This window comes from Myotis yumanensis, unplaced genomic scaffold (genome assembly GCF_028538775.1).
Source record: "Myotis yumanensis isolate MYYU_CA2020_CCGP unplaced genomic scaffold, mMyoYum1.0.hap1 SCAF_12, whole genome shotgun sequence".
Lineage (NCBI taxonomy): Eukaryota > Metazoa > Chordata > Mammalia > Chiroptera > Vespertilionidae > Myotis > Myotis yumanensis.
Window position 1 is genome coordinate 17,757,259 of NW_027223763.1, and position 13,746 is coordinate 17,771,004.

Here is a 13,746-nt window from a genome sequence, read left to right on the forward strand (position 1 = left end):
TTTGTCTTTTGTCCTAATGTCCTCTCTAGAGCTGTTTTCCTGGTTTAATAATACTCAGTGCTGGGTCATTGCTTGTAGCTGAGTCTTCAAATCTCCTGGAACATTTCCTTAGTTTGTTTGTTTTGTTGGTTTGTTTCCTGATTTTGACTTTTGGGGGGAGGGGGCAGGGAGAGCTATAGGTTGGTTATTTTGCACAAAATTCCTCAATTAATTTTGTCTGGTTTTCCCTCAAGATCAGATTCAGGTGATGTGGTTTTGTTGCTGTTGTTTCTTTTCTTTTTTTTTTGTTTTGTTTTTATTAATCCTCACCTGAGGATTTTTTTTTTCCCATTGATTTTTTTTTTTTACAGACAGTGGGAGGAAGGGAAGGGGGAGAGGGAAACATCATTTGAGAGAGAGACATGGATTGGTTGCTTCCCGCACTCCTCTCCCCGCCCCCCCTAACCCCCCACCCCCACCCCCCACTGGGTCAGGGATGGAAACGACCCTTGGGGGCCCGGGGGCGGGGCTCTAACCACTGAGCCAGCGGGCCAGGGCAGGTAATGTCCTTTTGATAGGAACACCACAGAAGTGATGTGTCCTCAGGGCATCTCATCAGAAGGCAGCTGGAGTCCATTTGTATTATTGGTAAAGTGGAGGTGGTTGTCCTCCAGGTTTTCCCGCGTAAAGCTATTACCCTGTTTTGGAAATTAGTAAGTAGTTTGGGGTGAGATACTTTGACATCATGGAAATATCCTGTTTCTCAGTCAGCTTTTACCTGCGATAACTATGATACTATAACATTTTACTTTTGATAAGCTAGTACTACAACAATTTTTAACCTCGACTGATGCTTTTCTATACCAATTTCTATATTTTTTGGCATCCTGCTGTGAGGAAGACCTTCCTTCTCCCTTCCCTTCTTCCATGAACTCATGCGTTCTTATTTTATTTAATGGATTATAATCCACTTTTACCGTTATTGATTTTGATACTCCAAGTAATCAGTCCCAGATTTGGCCAATGGGAGCCTCGCCCAGGGGGCATCTATGGCTTCTGAAGTATCCCTGTCATTCTTTGCATACTTCTTACGTTCTAGTGTGGCAAGGTGCTCCAAGCCTTGGTAATGGCCATTTCTCGAAGGAACTGGGTTTCCTTTTTAAAAATTTTTTAATTATTATTTTTCTTTATTGATTAAGTTATTACATATGTGTCCTTATCCCCTATTGCCCCCTCCACCCCCTCACTCATGCCCTCAACCCCCTGGTGTTGTGTCCATTGGTTAGGCTTATATGGATGCATACAAGTCCTTTGGTTGATATCTCCCCCTTATCCCCACCCTCCCCTACCTTCCCTCTGAGGTTTGACTGTCTGATGGATGCTTCTCTGTCTCTGGATCTGTTTTTGTTCATCAGTTTATGTTGTTCATCATATTCCATAAATGAGTGAGATCATGTGATATTTATCTTTCTCTGACTGTCTTATTTCGCTTAGCATAATGATCTCCAGTTCCATTCATGCTGTTGCAAATGGTAAGAATTCCTTTTTTACCGCAGCATGGTATTCCATTGTGTAGATGTACCATAGTTTTTTAATCCACTCATCTGCTGATGGGTGCTTAGGCTGTTTCCAAATCTTAGCTATGGTATATTGTGCTGCTGTGAACCTAGGGGTGCACATATCCTTTCTAATTGGTGTTTCTAGTTTCTTGGGATATATTCCTAGAAGTGGGATCACTGGGTCAAATGGGAGTTCCATTTTTAGTTTTTTGAGGAAACTCCATACTGTTCTCCACAGTGGCTGCACCAGTCTGCATTCCCACCAGCAGTGCACAAGGGTTCCTTTTTCTCCACATCCTCACCAGCACTTGTCGTTTGTTGATTTGTTGATGATAGCCATTCTGACAGGTGTGAGATGGTACCGCATTGTTGTTTTGATTTGCATCTCTCAGATGATTAGTGACTTTGAGCATGTTTTCATATGTCTCTTGGCCTTCCTTATGTCCTCTTTCGAAAGTATCTATTTAGGTCCATTGCCCATTTTTTGATCGGGTTGTTTATCTCTGGGTTTTCTTTTACTTGAGAATTGTATTAGAACCAGTATGTGGCCCTAGCTGACTAGCTCAGTAGATAGAACCTTGGCCTGTGGACTGACTGAAGAGTCCCAGGTTTGATTCCTGTCAAGGGCACATGCCCAGGTTTCAGGCTTAATCCCCAGTAGGGGGTGTGCAGGAGGCAGCTGTCAATGATTCTCCGTCATCATTGATGTTTGTATCTCTCTCTCCCTCTCGCTTCCTCTCTGAAATCAATAAAAATATATTTTAAAAAAAGAAAAAAGAACCCAGTATCTGGATATTAGGTGTCTGTTGCTACTGAGGGTTCATTGCTTTAAGGCCCTCTCCATAGGTGCATATTGGATAAAATTTCTGGTTACTTGTTGGGGCAAGTAGTTTAAAGAGTAAATTTTCTTCCTGTGATCTCTGAAAACTAGGGAGTCAGTTTCAAAAATGAAACAATATATATGTTAGAATTCTAGGGATATCTATTCTCTATATACTGTTAAATATTCTATAGTGCAGTCATTGAAGGAGAAAAATCTTGATCTAGCTGGGATGGATAGTAAGGAAAGAAAACTTTATTTTTATGGGTTCTTTGAAATTCTTTTGGGATAACTCGTTCCCTCTCTGCCTCAACTTTTAAAAGTTTGATATAATTGGATCTTTGGGACATTATCCCTGAAGGATCTGAAGTTTCAAACTGCTGCAATACAGAGCTGCTGAACTTTAAATTGTTCAGGGACAGTAGGTATTCCCCAAAACAACAGAGGATTTAAATTTACACAGTATTTCAGTTGCTACCCTTTGATATTTTTAGTTAGGGAGGCAACAGTCAATACTTTAGAAAGAAATGAATTGCCCTGATGATTTTGACATAATACGTTTAACATTTTTAACGTGGACGCCTTTATTCTTTCTTGCACTTAGCTAACTTTATGAAGGGCACCTTAAAACAAGATTTGGAGTCGGTGTCAGGGAATTCAGGTCAGAGGACCCATTTTTCTTGGCTACTATTTTTAAACAATAGAAAAGATCAAGTCCCAGACAACTGGGCTGATTTTTCATTCTAAAATAAGTAAATAAATAAATAAATAAATTGTGTTTTCTTTTTTTTTTTTTAATCCTCACCCAAGGATATGTTTTTATTGGTTTTTAGAGAGAGAGAAAGGAAGAAGGAGAGAGAGAGTGTGTTGCCTCCTCTACACACCCAACCAGGGATCGAACCTACAACCGTTGAGTGTATGGGACAGTGCTCCCACTAACTGAGCCACCCGGCCAGGGCAAATGATGTTTTCTTTGCTAGTTTTAAAAAATTTTTAAAGTTTCTTTAATAAAATAATCTCTTACAATAATATAATAAGACTTTCATAGAGAGTTTGTTAAATATAAAATTTGGCAGAGAAATCCCTAAAAATAATCTAACAAATGAATAAGAAGTAACTACTGTGATGTAGAAAAATGAAGCTTTTAGGAAGAAAAGCAAAAACTCTGCTGCCCAAGTACCACAGAAGGCGCTAAATACGGACAAGTATTCCCTGGACACCACACAAGGTATCAGTGTTACTGACAGTGAGTGGACCTGCAGTGTAAGCTGCTTAGGGACTGACGACGACAACAAACACACCAACAAAAACGAAAGGACTGGCTCATAGGCTGGGTGAGATACCATGGAACAGAAGTCAAAGATGCTAATGGCATGTAAGTCAAAAGAATTCTGTAATATATGAACTGTTTGAAAAATATTGTGCCCCATCTACGGTACTTTCAACATCTGGAGAACTGGGAGACAAGTGATAACATTGATTGAAATTGAGAAACGGGGGGAAATCGTCAGTGATGAGAAAGTGGAGACTGAAGTATCAAGATAAACCATGTAATGGAGGAGTTTGTCTATAAAAGGGAGAGCAAAAATAGGGTGGCAGTTAACACAGGTAGCATGACAATGAAGGGAACTTTTAAGAACACGTGTATTTGACAGTGGCAGAGCTGCCTCAAACTGATTGTCGGACTGCAGTGGGAAGGCCAGGGAGGGTTGGGGGACAGGAGGGAGGGGAGTAAGAGATCAACCGAAGGACTTGTATGCACCCATATAACCATAACTAATGGACATAAGACACTGGGGGGTAAAGGAGGGCAGGGGCTTGTCAAGGGCGGGGGGGAAAAAAGGACACTTATGTAATACCCTTTGTAATACTTTAAGTGAAAAAAAAAAAAATTAAAAAAAAAAAAAAAAGAACACGTGTATTTGAAAATAGCCAGGAAAGAACTCGTGGGGAAACGAAAAAGGTCGAAGGTGATAAAGGGCAACACCATTGCAAAAGCAAGGGAAGTTTTAGTAATTATTTTTGTTAATAATGTTAAATGTCGAAATAAATAAAGCCTCAAGTGTCGTGTTTATAATCAGGTCATCTATAACCTTTTCAAAGAGATTTTAAGATAATTTAAGCAGGGAGTTTAATTTCTGCATTCCCTGAATCTTCGTGAGTGTTAATACGAGCATCGCCTGGGTGTAATTTTTAGATCTATTTACATGCTCACAAAGGTATAGGTCTCAATAGTGAATGAACCTATACAGGGGCTGTATCAGTTTTTAAACGAGGTGGGTTATTTTGTGGGACTTGTGAACTGGCTCTTAATATGATCAAGACAAATATCTGCAGTGCTTCAAACAGGATCATTATTTTTGGAACAAGTATATAGACCTCCAAACTGTTAGTTGGAAAGGACAGAGGTAATGTAGACCTGGAACTTCATAGGTGTTAGTTTGAAATTCATTGATTTGTTTCTTTCAACATTCCTCCTCGTCCAGTGAGGATCATTACTGGTTTTTATTGTGCAAATGTGCTTTATTTGCCTCATTTTCTGGCTTCCTTTTCTAATTTGTGCTCAATAACTTACTCAGTGCCGATTCATATTTCCACCAAAACTTTACTGAAAACCTCCTGTGGGTCAAGCACAGGATTATGAGTTGAGGTTAAGTAGTAAATGTGTTGATTCTTGTTTTCAAACTCACTCTTTTCTAAATTTTGTTGTGGAAGCATCAACTGTTTATGTAGACCATCTTGTTCTTCCTTTAGAACAATAGATCCACTCTCCTTTGATTTCTTTGGGGTAAAATTGTGTTGATTATAGTGAAGATAAGTTTGAAAGTGTTTTCCTAACTAAAAGAACATTCGACTTGATCCACCTCTTTATGTTCTCAGATGAAATGAAGAGAATAATCCTAGAGTAACTGCAGGTGCAAAGAAGGAGATGCCAGGAAAAAACCTCACCACCTGGAGCTTTTTCTTCCTGGAGGGTTTCTCTAAATACCCGAAGTTGGAGATCGTTCTCTTCGTCTTCAGCCTTGTGATGTATCTGGTCACCCTCTTGGGAAACAGCACTCTTATTTTAATCACCATCCTGGATTCCCGCCTTCAAACCCCCATGTACTTTTTCCTTGGGAACCTCTCTTTCATGGATATCTGTTACACATCTGCCTCTATTCCCACTTTGCTGGTGAACCTGCTGTCATCCCGGAAAACCATTGTCTTTTCTGGGTGTGCTGTACAGATGTATCTGTCCCTTGCCATGGGCTCCACGGAGTGCGTGCTCCTGGCCGTGATGGCGTATGACCGCTACGTGGCCATTTGCAGCCCCCTGAGATACCCCATCCTCATGAACAGGCAGGTCTGTGTGCAGCTGGCCACCGTGTCCTGGGTGACCGGCTGCCTGACCGCCCTGCTGGAAACCAGTTTTGCTCTGCGGATGCCCCTGTGTGGGAATCTTATCGACCACTTCACCTGCGAGATCCTGGCGGTGCTGAAGTTGGCCTGCACCAGTTCCCTGCTCATGGACATGACCTTGCTGGCGGTCAGTGTGCTCCTCCTGCCCATCCCAATGCTCTTAATTTGCATCTCTTATGTCTTCATCCTGTCCACGATTCTGAGAATCAGCTCCGCAGAGGGGAGAAACAAGGCTTTTTCTACCTGCGGGGCCCACTTGACCGTGGTGGTCTTGTATTACGGGGCCGCCCTCTCCATGTACCTAAAGCCTTCTTCATCCGGCTCCCAACAGATAGATAAAATCATCTCTTTGCTGTATGGCGTGCTCACCCCTATGTTGAACCCCATAATTTACAGTTTAAGAAACAAGGAAGTCAAAGATGCTATGAAAAAGCTGCAGGACAAAATATCATCGCATCAAACACATGAAAGGATCTGACTGGAGTCCTTCCATGTGTACCAGGAGCTCACCCCTGGCAGGGCTCCCAGGGAAATTCTAGACCAAACACTCACCCTCAGAACACTGACTTGATCGCTCGCTCCATAATCTTCCAGCTGCGAGATATGTGTGCGCAGAGTCATGGCCTGTGGGCAACAGTAGATTCCAGTTTGCATTTAGTACTATTTTCTGTATTTGTGTTTCATGGCTGTGAGAGGTTTTGGGCTGCAGGCATCACACATTCGTTCCAGAAGGAAACTTGAATAAACAGAATCAGTGAATGTTAGAGCCAGAAGAAACTTGGACGTCTTCTCTGCCCTAAATCCTTTCTCAGATGAGGTGGGCGCATAAGGAAACAAAGAAATAACAGATGACGCGAAGGAGAAAACAGAGTCAAGGACAGATTAAGAGCCTTGTTCTGTGTCACGCAGGTGCCGAACTGGAAGCTCAGCCATCCTCCTTCTGTCTTCCTCCCTAGAGCTTGTCCTGCCGAACAGTGGTGGCTCCCTCATTCGCCCTTCTTTCCCCAAACCCCTGGTTAAAACTCCCTGACTTCCTGAGTAAGGCACCCGGCGCCTGCTTGATTTACCCACCCCCAACCTTGCTTTCCTAAGCACACAGATACTGTGCCAGTGTACCACCCATACGCTAGTTGAGACTTTATGTGTTTGTGTGTTTTTCTTCATTGGATGATTGACTTCACAAGGGCAAGGATTCCTATAATTTTGTATTTTGGGGGTTTATAGTAGGGATTCAGTGACCTAATAAGTCTATCAGCTTTACACTAGTCATTTTATTTGAGAAGTACCACTCGTGAAAAGTATGAAGAAGAAACAACATGAGCAATGAGGTATATTGCTTTATAAATACCTAACAATTGCAGAGACATTTTATACTAGTTGTTTTAAGTCTTTAACTTGTATAAAAATACTGCTTGTTTAAAATGCAGAGTAGGGCCTCCATTCCCAGATCCAGTAGCTCTGGGTGGGGTCCTGACAGTGCAAAAGGCTGAAAAACGCTGTAGGATGACCATACTTTGGGAGACATTGTTTTCAGTGAAAATTAAATCCCAAAAGAAAAGTAGAATTAGTTCTTATTTTTCCTTTTAATTTATTTTTTCTTCCTTTCTTCCTGCCTCTGTTGACACCTTCTCACTTGCCTATCTCCACTTCTAGAGCAGGGAAGAGTAGAGGGTTTTTAATAGAGAAGGTTAACTCATTTGACAAATTTCAAAATATGAAAGACCTGCTCAGCCGGTGTGACTTAGTGGTTGAACATCAACCTATGCACCAGGAGGTGATGGTTGGATTCCCCGTCAGGGCACATGCCCGGGTTGCAGGCTTGATCCCCAGTGTGGAGCGTGCAGGAGGCAGCCATCAGTGATTCTCTCTCATCACTGATGTTTCTTTCTCTCCCTCTTCCTTTATCTTGGAAATAAAAATACATTAAAAAACAACCACAAAATCAAAAACAAAATATGTAAGTCCTAAGAAGGTTTAGTATTGGATGTGGACTTCTAAGTGCTTTAACTCTTTTTTTTTTTTTAAATATATTTTATTGATTTTTTACAGAGAGGACGGGAGAGGGATAGAGAGTTAGGAACATCGATGAGAGAGAAACATCGACCAGCTGCCTCCTGCACATCCCCCACTGGGGATGTGCCCGCAACCCAGGTACATGCCCTTGACCGGAATCGAACCTGGGACCTTTCAGTCCGCAGGCCGACGCTCTATCCACTGAGCCAAACCGGTTTGGCATAAGTGCTTTAACTCTTAAACTATTCCCTTAGATCAGTGATGGCGAACCTTTTGAGCTCGGCGTGTCAGCATTTTGAAAAACCCTCACTTAACTCTGGTGCCGTGTCACATATAGAAATATTTTGATATTTGCAACCATAGTAAAACAAAGACGTATATTTTTGATATTTATTTTATATATTTAAATGCCATTTAACAAAGAAAAATCAACCAAAAAAAAAAAAAAATGAGTTCGCGTGTCACCTCTGACACGCGTGTCATAGGTTTGCCATCACTGCCTTAGATCTTGGGCTCCTATATGTGCTCCTGGATGTGTAATTTACATTTAAGGAGACTAACAGTGATCACACACCAAAATTCTGGTGATGGAGCAAGGGGACAACTTGATGCCAGGTGTTGCTGCCAAGAGGTGTTTGATAGTGGGGGGTGGAGACAAGCCCCGGGTTTTGGGGGAGCAGGGGAGAGCTGACCAGGAAGCTTTCTTAGCAGCTAGAAGTAATTATTTTTCTACTTAGATACCTCAACCTTCCCAACCCAAATACCACATTCATTTCCTGGTGATTTCAGAGTCATTTTGAAGTGACATTTTATGGTAGGCTTTTATTGGAGTAGAGCTGGATTTTGTGTGAGAGTAGAACTATTTATCTGCCTCCTTGACTTAGCTATGATATGTGTGGTACCAAATATAAACAGGAATAACCAGAGTTATGGAAATAGCTGAGATCTTTACTTCAAAGAGTGAACTGGGAGGACTTGCAGGGTCTGAACACCCTCTGTAATTAGCATATCAGCTTTGACACAAGGAACTGAGCCAATTGTTTCAGAATGAGACATGGACCAGACTGGGGCACTGAAAAAGATTAGAAATGACCCAGATGTCAGGAAAAGGCCCAAGATGGGACCTGGGCAGAAATCTCCCTAGCAGCAGAATAAGAGTTACAGTAGTACGGCGATATCTAAAATAATAAAAGCATAACACGCTAATTAGACTGAACTACCTTCTGGACGTCCTTCTGGACAACCTTCCGGACAAAGCTGGGGCTGCGAGGGCTGAGCCCCTTGCACGAATTTTGTGCATCGGGCCTCTAGTGTTATATAAAGTTGCTGTGAAAAACAATGAGCAAATGTAAATATAAATGTGTTTTATATAGAATAGGCAATACTAAAGTTAGTTATTTGTGAATGGAATATTCTTCCATGTGGATTAGCTTCTATCTCAGCCAGTACTAATTACAATCATTACTTTGATAGAGTCTCGGGCAAGGGATCCTTTTCTGGTATTGTTAAAAAGAGGAATATATTAGCCCTGCCAGCGTGGCTCAGTGGTTGAAAATCGACCTATGAACCAGAAGGTCACGGTTTGATTCACAGTCAGGGCACATGTCTGGGTTGCAGGCTCAATCCCCAGTGTGGAATGTGCAGGAAGCAGCTGATCAATGATTCTCTCTCATCATGGATGTTTTTCTCTCTCTCCCTCTCCTTTCCTCTCTGAAGTCAATAAAAAAAAAAATACTTTTAAAAAAAGAGGAATATATTTGACAGAGAAGGTAAAACCACCTCTCACACAGCCAGAATGAATGAATGATTACATGACCAGATTTATGCTTTAGGAAAATCTGATCATGTTAAAATCCTTTAGTGGCTTTTTATTACCCCGAAGTCCAAGTCTTTAAAATAACATGCAAGGACTTTTATAATCTTATTGCTCACCATTTATATATTTTTTTTACTCTAGGAACACAAGATTTCTTTTAGTTCTATAAAGATGTTGTGCTCTGTCTTGCTGGTTCTTTTATTAAGAGCATATATCACAATTTGTAATCATAGTAATTTGTGGGTTTACTTGTTTAATGTAGCTCACTAGTCTGTGGGCTCATTGAGGCCAGGACTGTATCAATTTCATTTACCACTGTCTCCCCACGGCTTAGCTCAAGGTCTGGCACAGAAAGGACATTCAGCGCATACTGTTGTGAAGGACCAAGTGCTCATCCATCATCTGCTGAATAAAAATACTCATGTAATAAACTTTTGATGACTATTCAATTAGTACTTGACCATTCCTATGGCGAGAGAGTTGAAGATGTCAAAGGTGACTTTTAAATGCCAAAGAAGGCTGATAGTGTCATTAATTAACACAGGTATTACTTGAAAAGGACCAAGTTTGGGGGTTGAAGGGTAAATCATGAGTTGTGTTGTAGACAAGCTGAACTTATCATGCCTTTGAGATATATAAGTAGAAATACCAAGGAGTCAGTTGGATTTGCTAGTTTGGAATTAATAAGAAAGATCAGGCTGGAGATAGAAACTTGTGACATATTTGCATATGTTGAATCATTTAATTGATGAACATGGTTGGCATTAAGTGGAGAGTGAGAATAGAGTGAGGGAATTACCCAGGATGAAACCAGAGGAACGCTAATATTTAAAGTCCATCAATCAAGAAAAGCCAATAAAGGGGTATCGAAAAGGAGCAACCTCTAAAGAAGGGAGAGAGCGAAAGTCAGGAGACAGATTCCAGTCGAGGTCAAGATGAAGTAAACCCACACCTTCCTGTTTCGCCCACTGAATGCAATGAAAAACTCTAGCTAGAAGGCAAGGAGCAGCTCTCTGAGGATCCTGAAAACTAAGTGGTAGCAGGTAGATGGGGGAAGGAAACTAGAATGCAAGGTACCAACAAACTCTTGATGAATTTTCTGTGTTTCTTTCCCCTCTCCCCAATATTTCTTGGCCTGGACTCAAGAGCACCCTGGAACCCAAACCTATACACTAGGTTCAGACAGAAAGACAGACACAAAGAGCTCCAAGGGAAGTGCTCTGATGGTCTAAAAAGAGGGAAAGGCATCATAAAGAGTGAGGTAAATTCCCTGATTTTTTTTTTCCTATTATCACTTGCCGAACCTCCTACACAATCCTGAGGGGACAATGGCAGCACCAGCAGTGGTGGCTGGGCCAGCACCTACAATTATTAGGCAGGAGGGCCCTTCTTCCTGACCAGAGGAACTGTGGTTCCCAGAGCACTGGAGGAGTCTCTACTGCCTTTTCTTTATCCTCTTAGCATGTGGTACCTGAGGCAGAGACGATCACCCTCCAGAACCGTGAGAAATAAGTTCCTGTGGTTTTAGCCACCCAGTCTGTGGATTCTTTTATAGCAGCCGGAGCAGACCAACACCTGGCCCCTTCCTTCTTCCATCTCCCAAGCCAGCAAAGATGAGTCAAGTCTTTCTCACATCACATCACTCTGACCCTGCTTCTGTCCCATCTCTTTCTCTAACTCTCTCTTCTCTCTCCTCTTCCACTTTTAAGGACCCTTGTGATTACACTGGCCACGACAGATAATCTCTTGATTTTAAGGTCAGCTGATTAGCTACCTTAATTTCATCTGTAACCTTAATCCCTTTGCTATATAATCCTATATAATAAAAGCCTAATATGCTAAGTGTCTGGTCATCTGGTAGTTCGTTCAACCAATCAAAGCATAATATGCTAATGATATGCTAAGGCCGCTCAACCACTTGCTATGATGTGCACTGGCCACCAGCAGGCAGACAGTCGACTGGTCTTACCACACGGGGCAGATGCTCTGACAAGTAGGTTAGCTTGCTGCTGGGGTCCAGCCGATTGGGACTGAGTGAGATGGGCCGGATATGCCCTGGAGCCCTCCCGCGGTCTCTCCCCAGCTGGCCAACCTCCCGCATCTCTTCCCGGCCCTGATGGTGCACCAATGGGGTCCCTCGGCCTGGCCTGCACCCTCTTGCAATCTGGGACCCCTCAAGGGATGTCGGAGAGCCAGTTTCAGCCCTATCCCGCAGGCTAGGCCAAGGGACCCCACTGGTGCAGGAATTCATGCATCAAGCCTCTAGTTTAACATAATTATAGCTCTGTGGAATAGGATGTGAACATTTTGGGGGCCAAATGCTGGCCTCAGAAATACTTAGGAAGTGTTTCCTCCTCTTCTGGTTTTTGGGAGTATATGAGAGGACTGGTGTTAATTCTTCTTTAAATATTTAGCAGAATTTAGTAAAGTTATCTGGTCCTAGGCTTTTCTTCGATGTGAGATTATGGATTCAATATTCTTAGTAGCTATAAACTGGTTCAATTTTCTATTTCTTCTGAGTAAGATTTGGTAGTTTGTGTGTTTCCAAATTGGAAAGGAAGAAGTGAATGACCATTGCTTGTAGATAACATGATCTTGCATATAGAAAATCCTAAACAAATGACGAAAATAGCCCACTGTTACAGCTAATAAACAAACTCAGCAGAGTTTCAGGATACAAGATCAATACACAAAACCAGTGATGTTTCTATATAAAAGCAGTCAATCCAAATAAGAAACTAAGGAAACAATTCCATGAAAATCGCATCAAAAAGAATAAAACAGGAATAAATTTGACTTAAGAATTTCAAGACTAAAAACTACAAAATTGTTGAAAGAAAATAAAGAAGATCTAAATAAATGGGAAGATATCCATGTTCATGGATTGGAAGACTTAATGTTATTATTAAGTTTTAATTAAATTAAAAATTTATTGTAGTTGAAAACACATAACATAAAATTTACTGCTTTAACCATTTTTAAGTGCACCATACCATAGTGTTAAGTATATTCACATTGGTGGGCAACACATCTCCAGGACTGTTTTATCTGGCAAAACTGAAAATCTACACACATTGAACAACATCTCCCCATTTCTCCTCCCCGCTAGCTCCTGGCAACCAACATTCTGCTTTCTATTTGTATGAGTTTTGACTACTTTTGATGCCTCATAAATGTAGAATCAGACAGTGTTTGTCTATTTGTGACTGGCTTATTTCACATAGCAGAATGATCTCAAGGATCATCCACGTTATAGCATGTGACAGAATTTCCTTTCTTATAAAGCAGAATAACATTTCATTGTGTGTATATACCACATCTTCTCTAACCATTCATCCATCAGTGAGCATTTAGATTGCTTCCACCTCTTGGTCATAGTGAATAATGCTGCAATGAACATGAGTGTGCAGATAGCTCTTGGGGATCCTGCTTTCAGTTCTCTTGCGTATATATCCAAAAGTAAGATTGATTGGATCATATTATAGTTTTATTTTTAATATTTTGAGGTCTCTTCTAGTAATGAGACCATAACTAGAAAAGTTCTGCAATTGGAAAGTTCTCCAATATTAATAAACTGTTTTCCATAGTGGCTGTACCATATTACATTCCCACCAACAGTGCATGAGGGTTCCAATTTCTCTACACCCTCACCAACACTTTAAAACCAGCCCTAGCTGGTTTGGCTCAGTGGATAGAGCGTCGGCCTGCAGACCAAAGGGTCCCGGGTTCGATTCCAGTCAAGGGCACATGCCTTGGTTGCAGGCTCCTCCCTGGCCTGGGCCCTGGTCAGAGCTCGTGCAGGAGGCAACCAATTGATGTGTTTCTCTCACATTGATGTTTCTCTCTGTCTTTCCCTTTCTCTTCCACTCTCCCTAAAAATCAATAGAAAAATATTCTCGGGTCAGGATTAACAAAAAAACAGAAACAAAACAATTTTAACCATTCTAATGGATGTGAGGTGATCTCATTGTGGTTTTGACTTGTGTTTCTCTAATGATTAGGGAAGTTGAGTTCTTCTTTCAAATGCTTTTTGGACATTTGCATATCTTCTTTATAGAAATGTCTAAGTTTTTTGCCCATTTTATTTTATGGTCTCTATTAAGTCCTTGATTAAATGGTAAATTCTTTATATGTGTATTGTGGCTCTCTTTCAGTTT

At 41.3% G+C, this 13,746-nt stretch overlaps 1 protein-coding gene across 1 annotated transcript; it reads left to right on the top strand.

Moving 5' to 3' along the window:
• The first annotated feature begins 5,209 nt into the window (after nucleotides 1–5,209).
• On the top strand, nucleotides 5,210–6,238 carry OR2K2 (olfactory receptor family 2 subfamily K member 2). The gene has a single exon (XM_070430084.1). It carries the CDS (start codon nucleotides 5,288–5,290, stop codon nucleotides 6,236–6,238), a length of 951 nt encoding a protein of 316 aa, XP_070286185.1. The 5' UTR covers nucleotides 5,210–5,287.
• The last annotated feature ends 7,508 nt before the right edge of the window (nucleotides 6,239–13,746 follow it).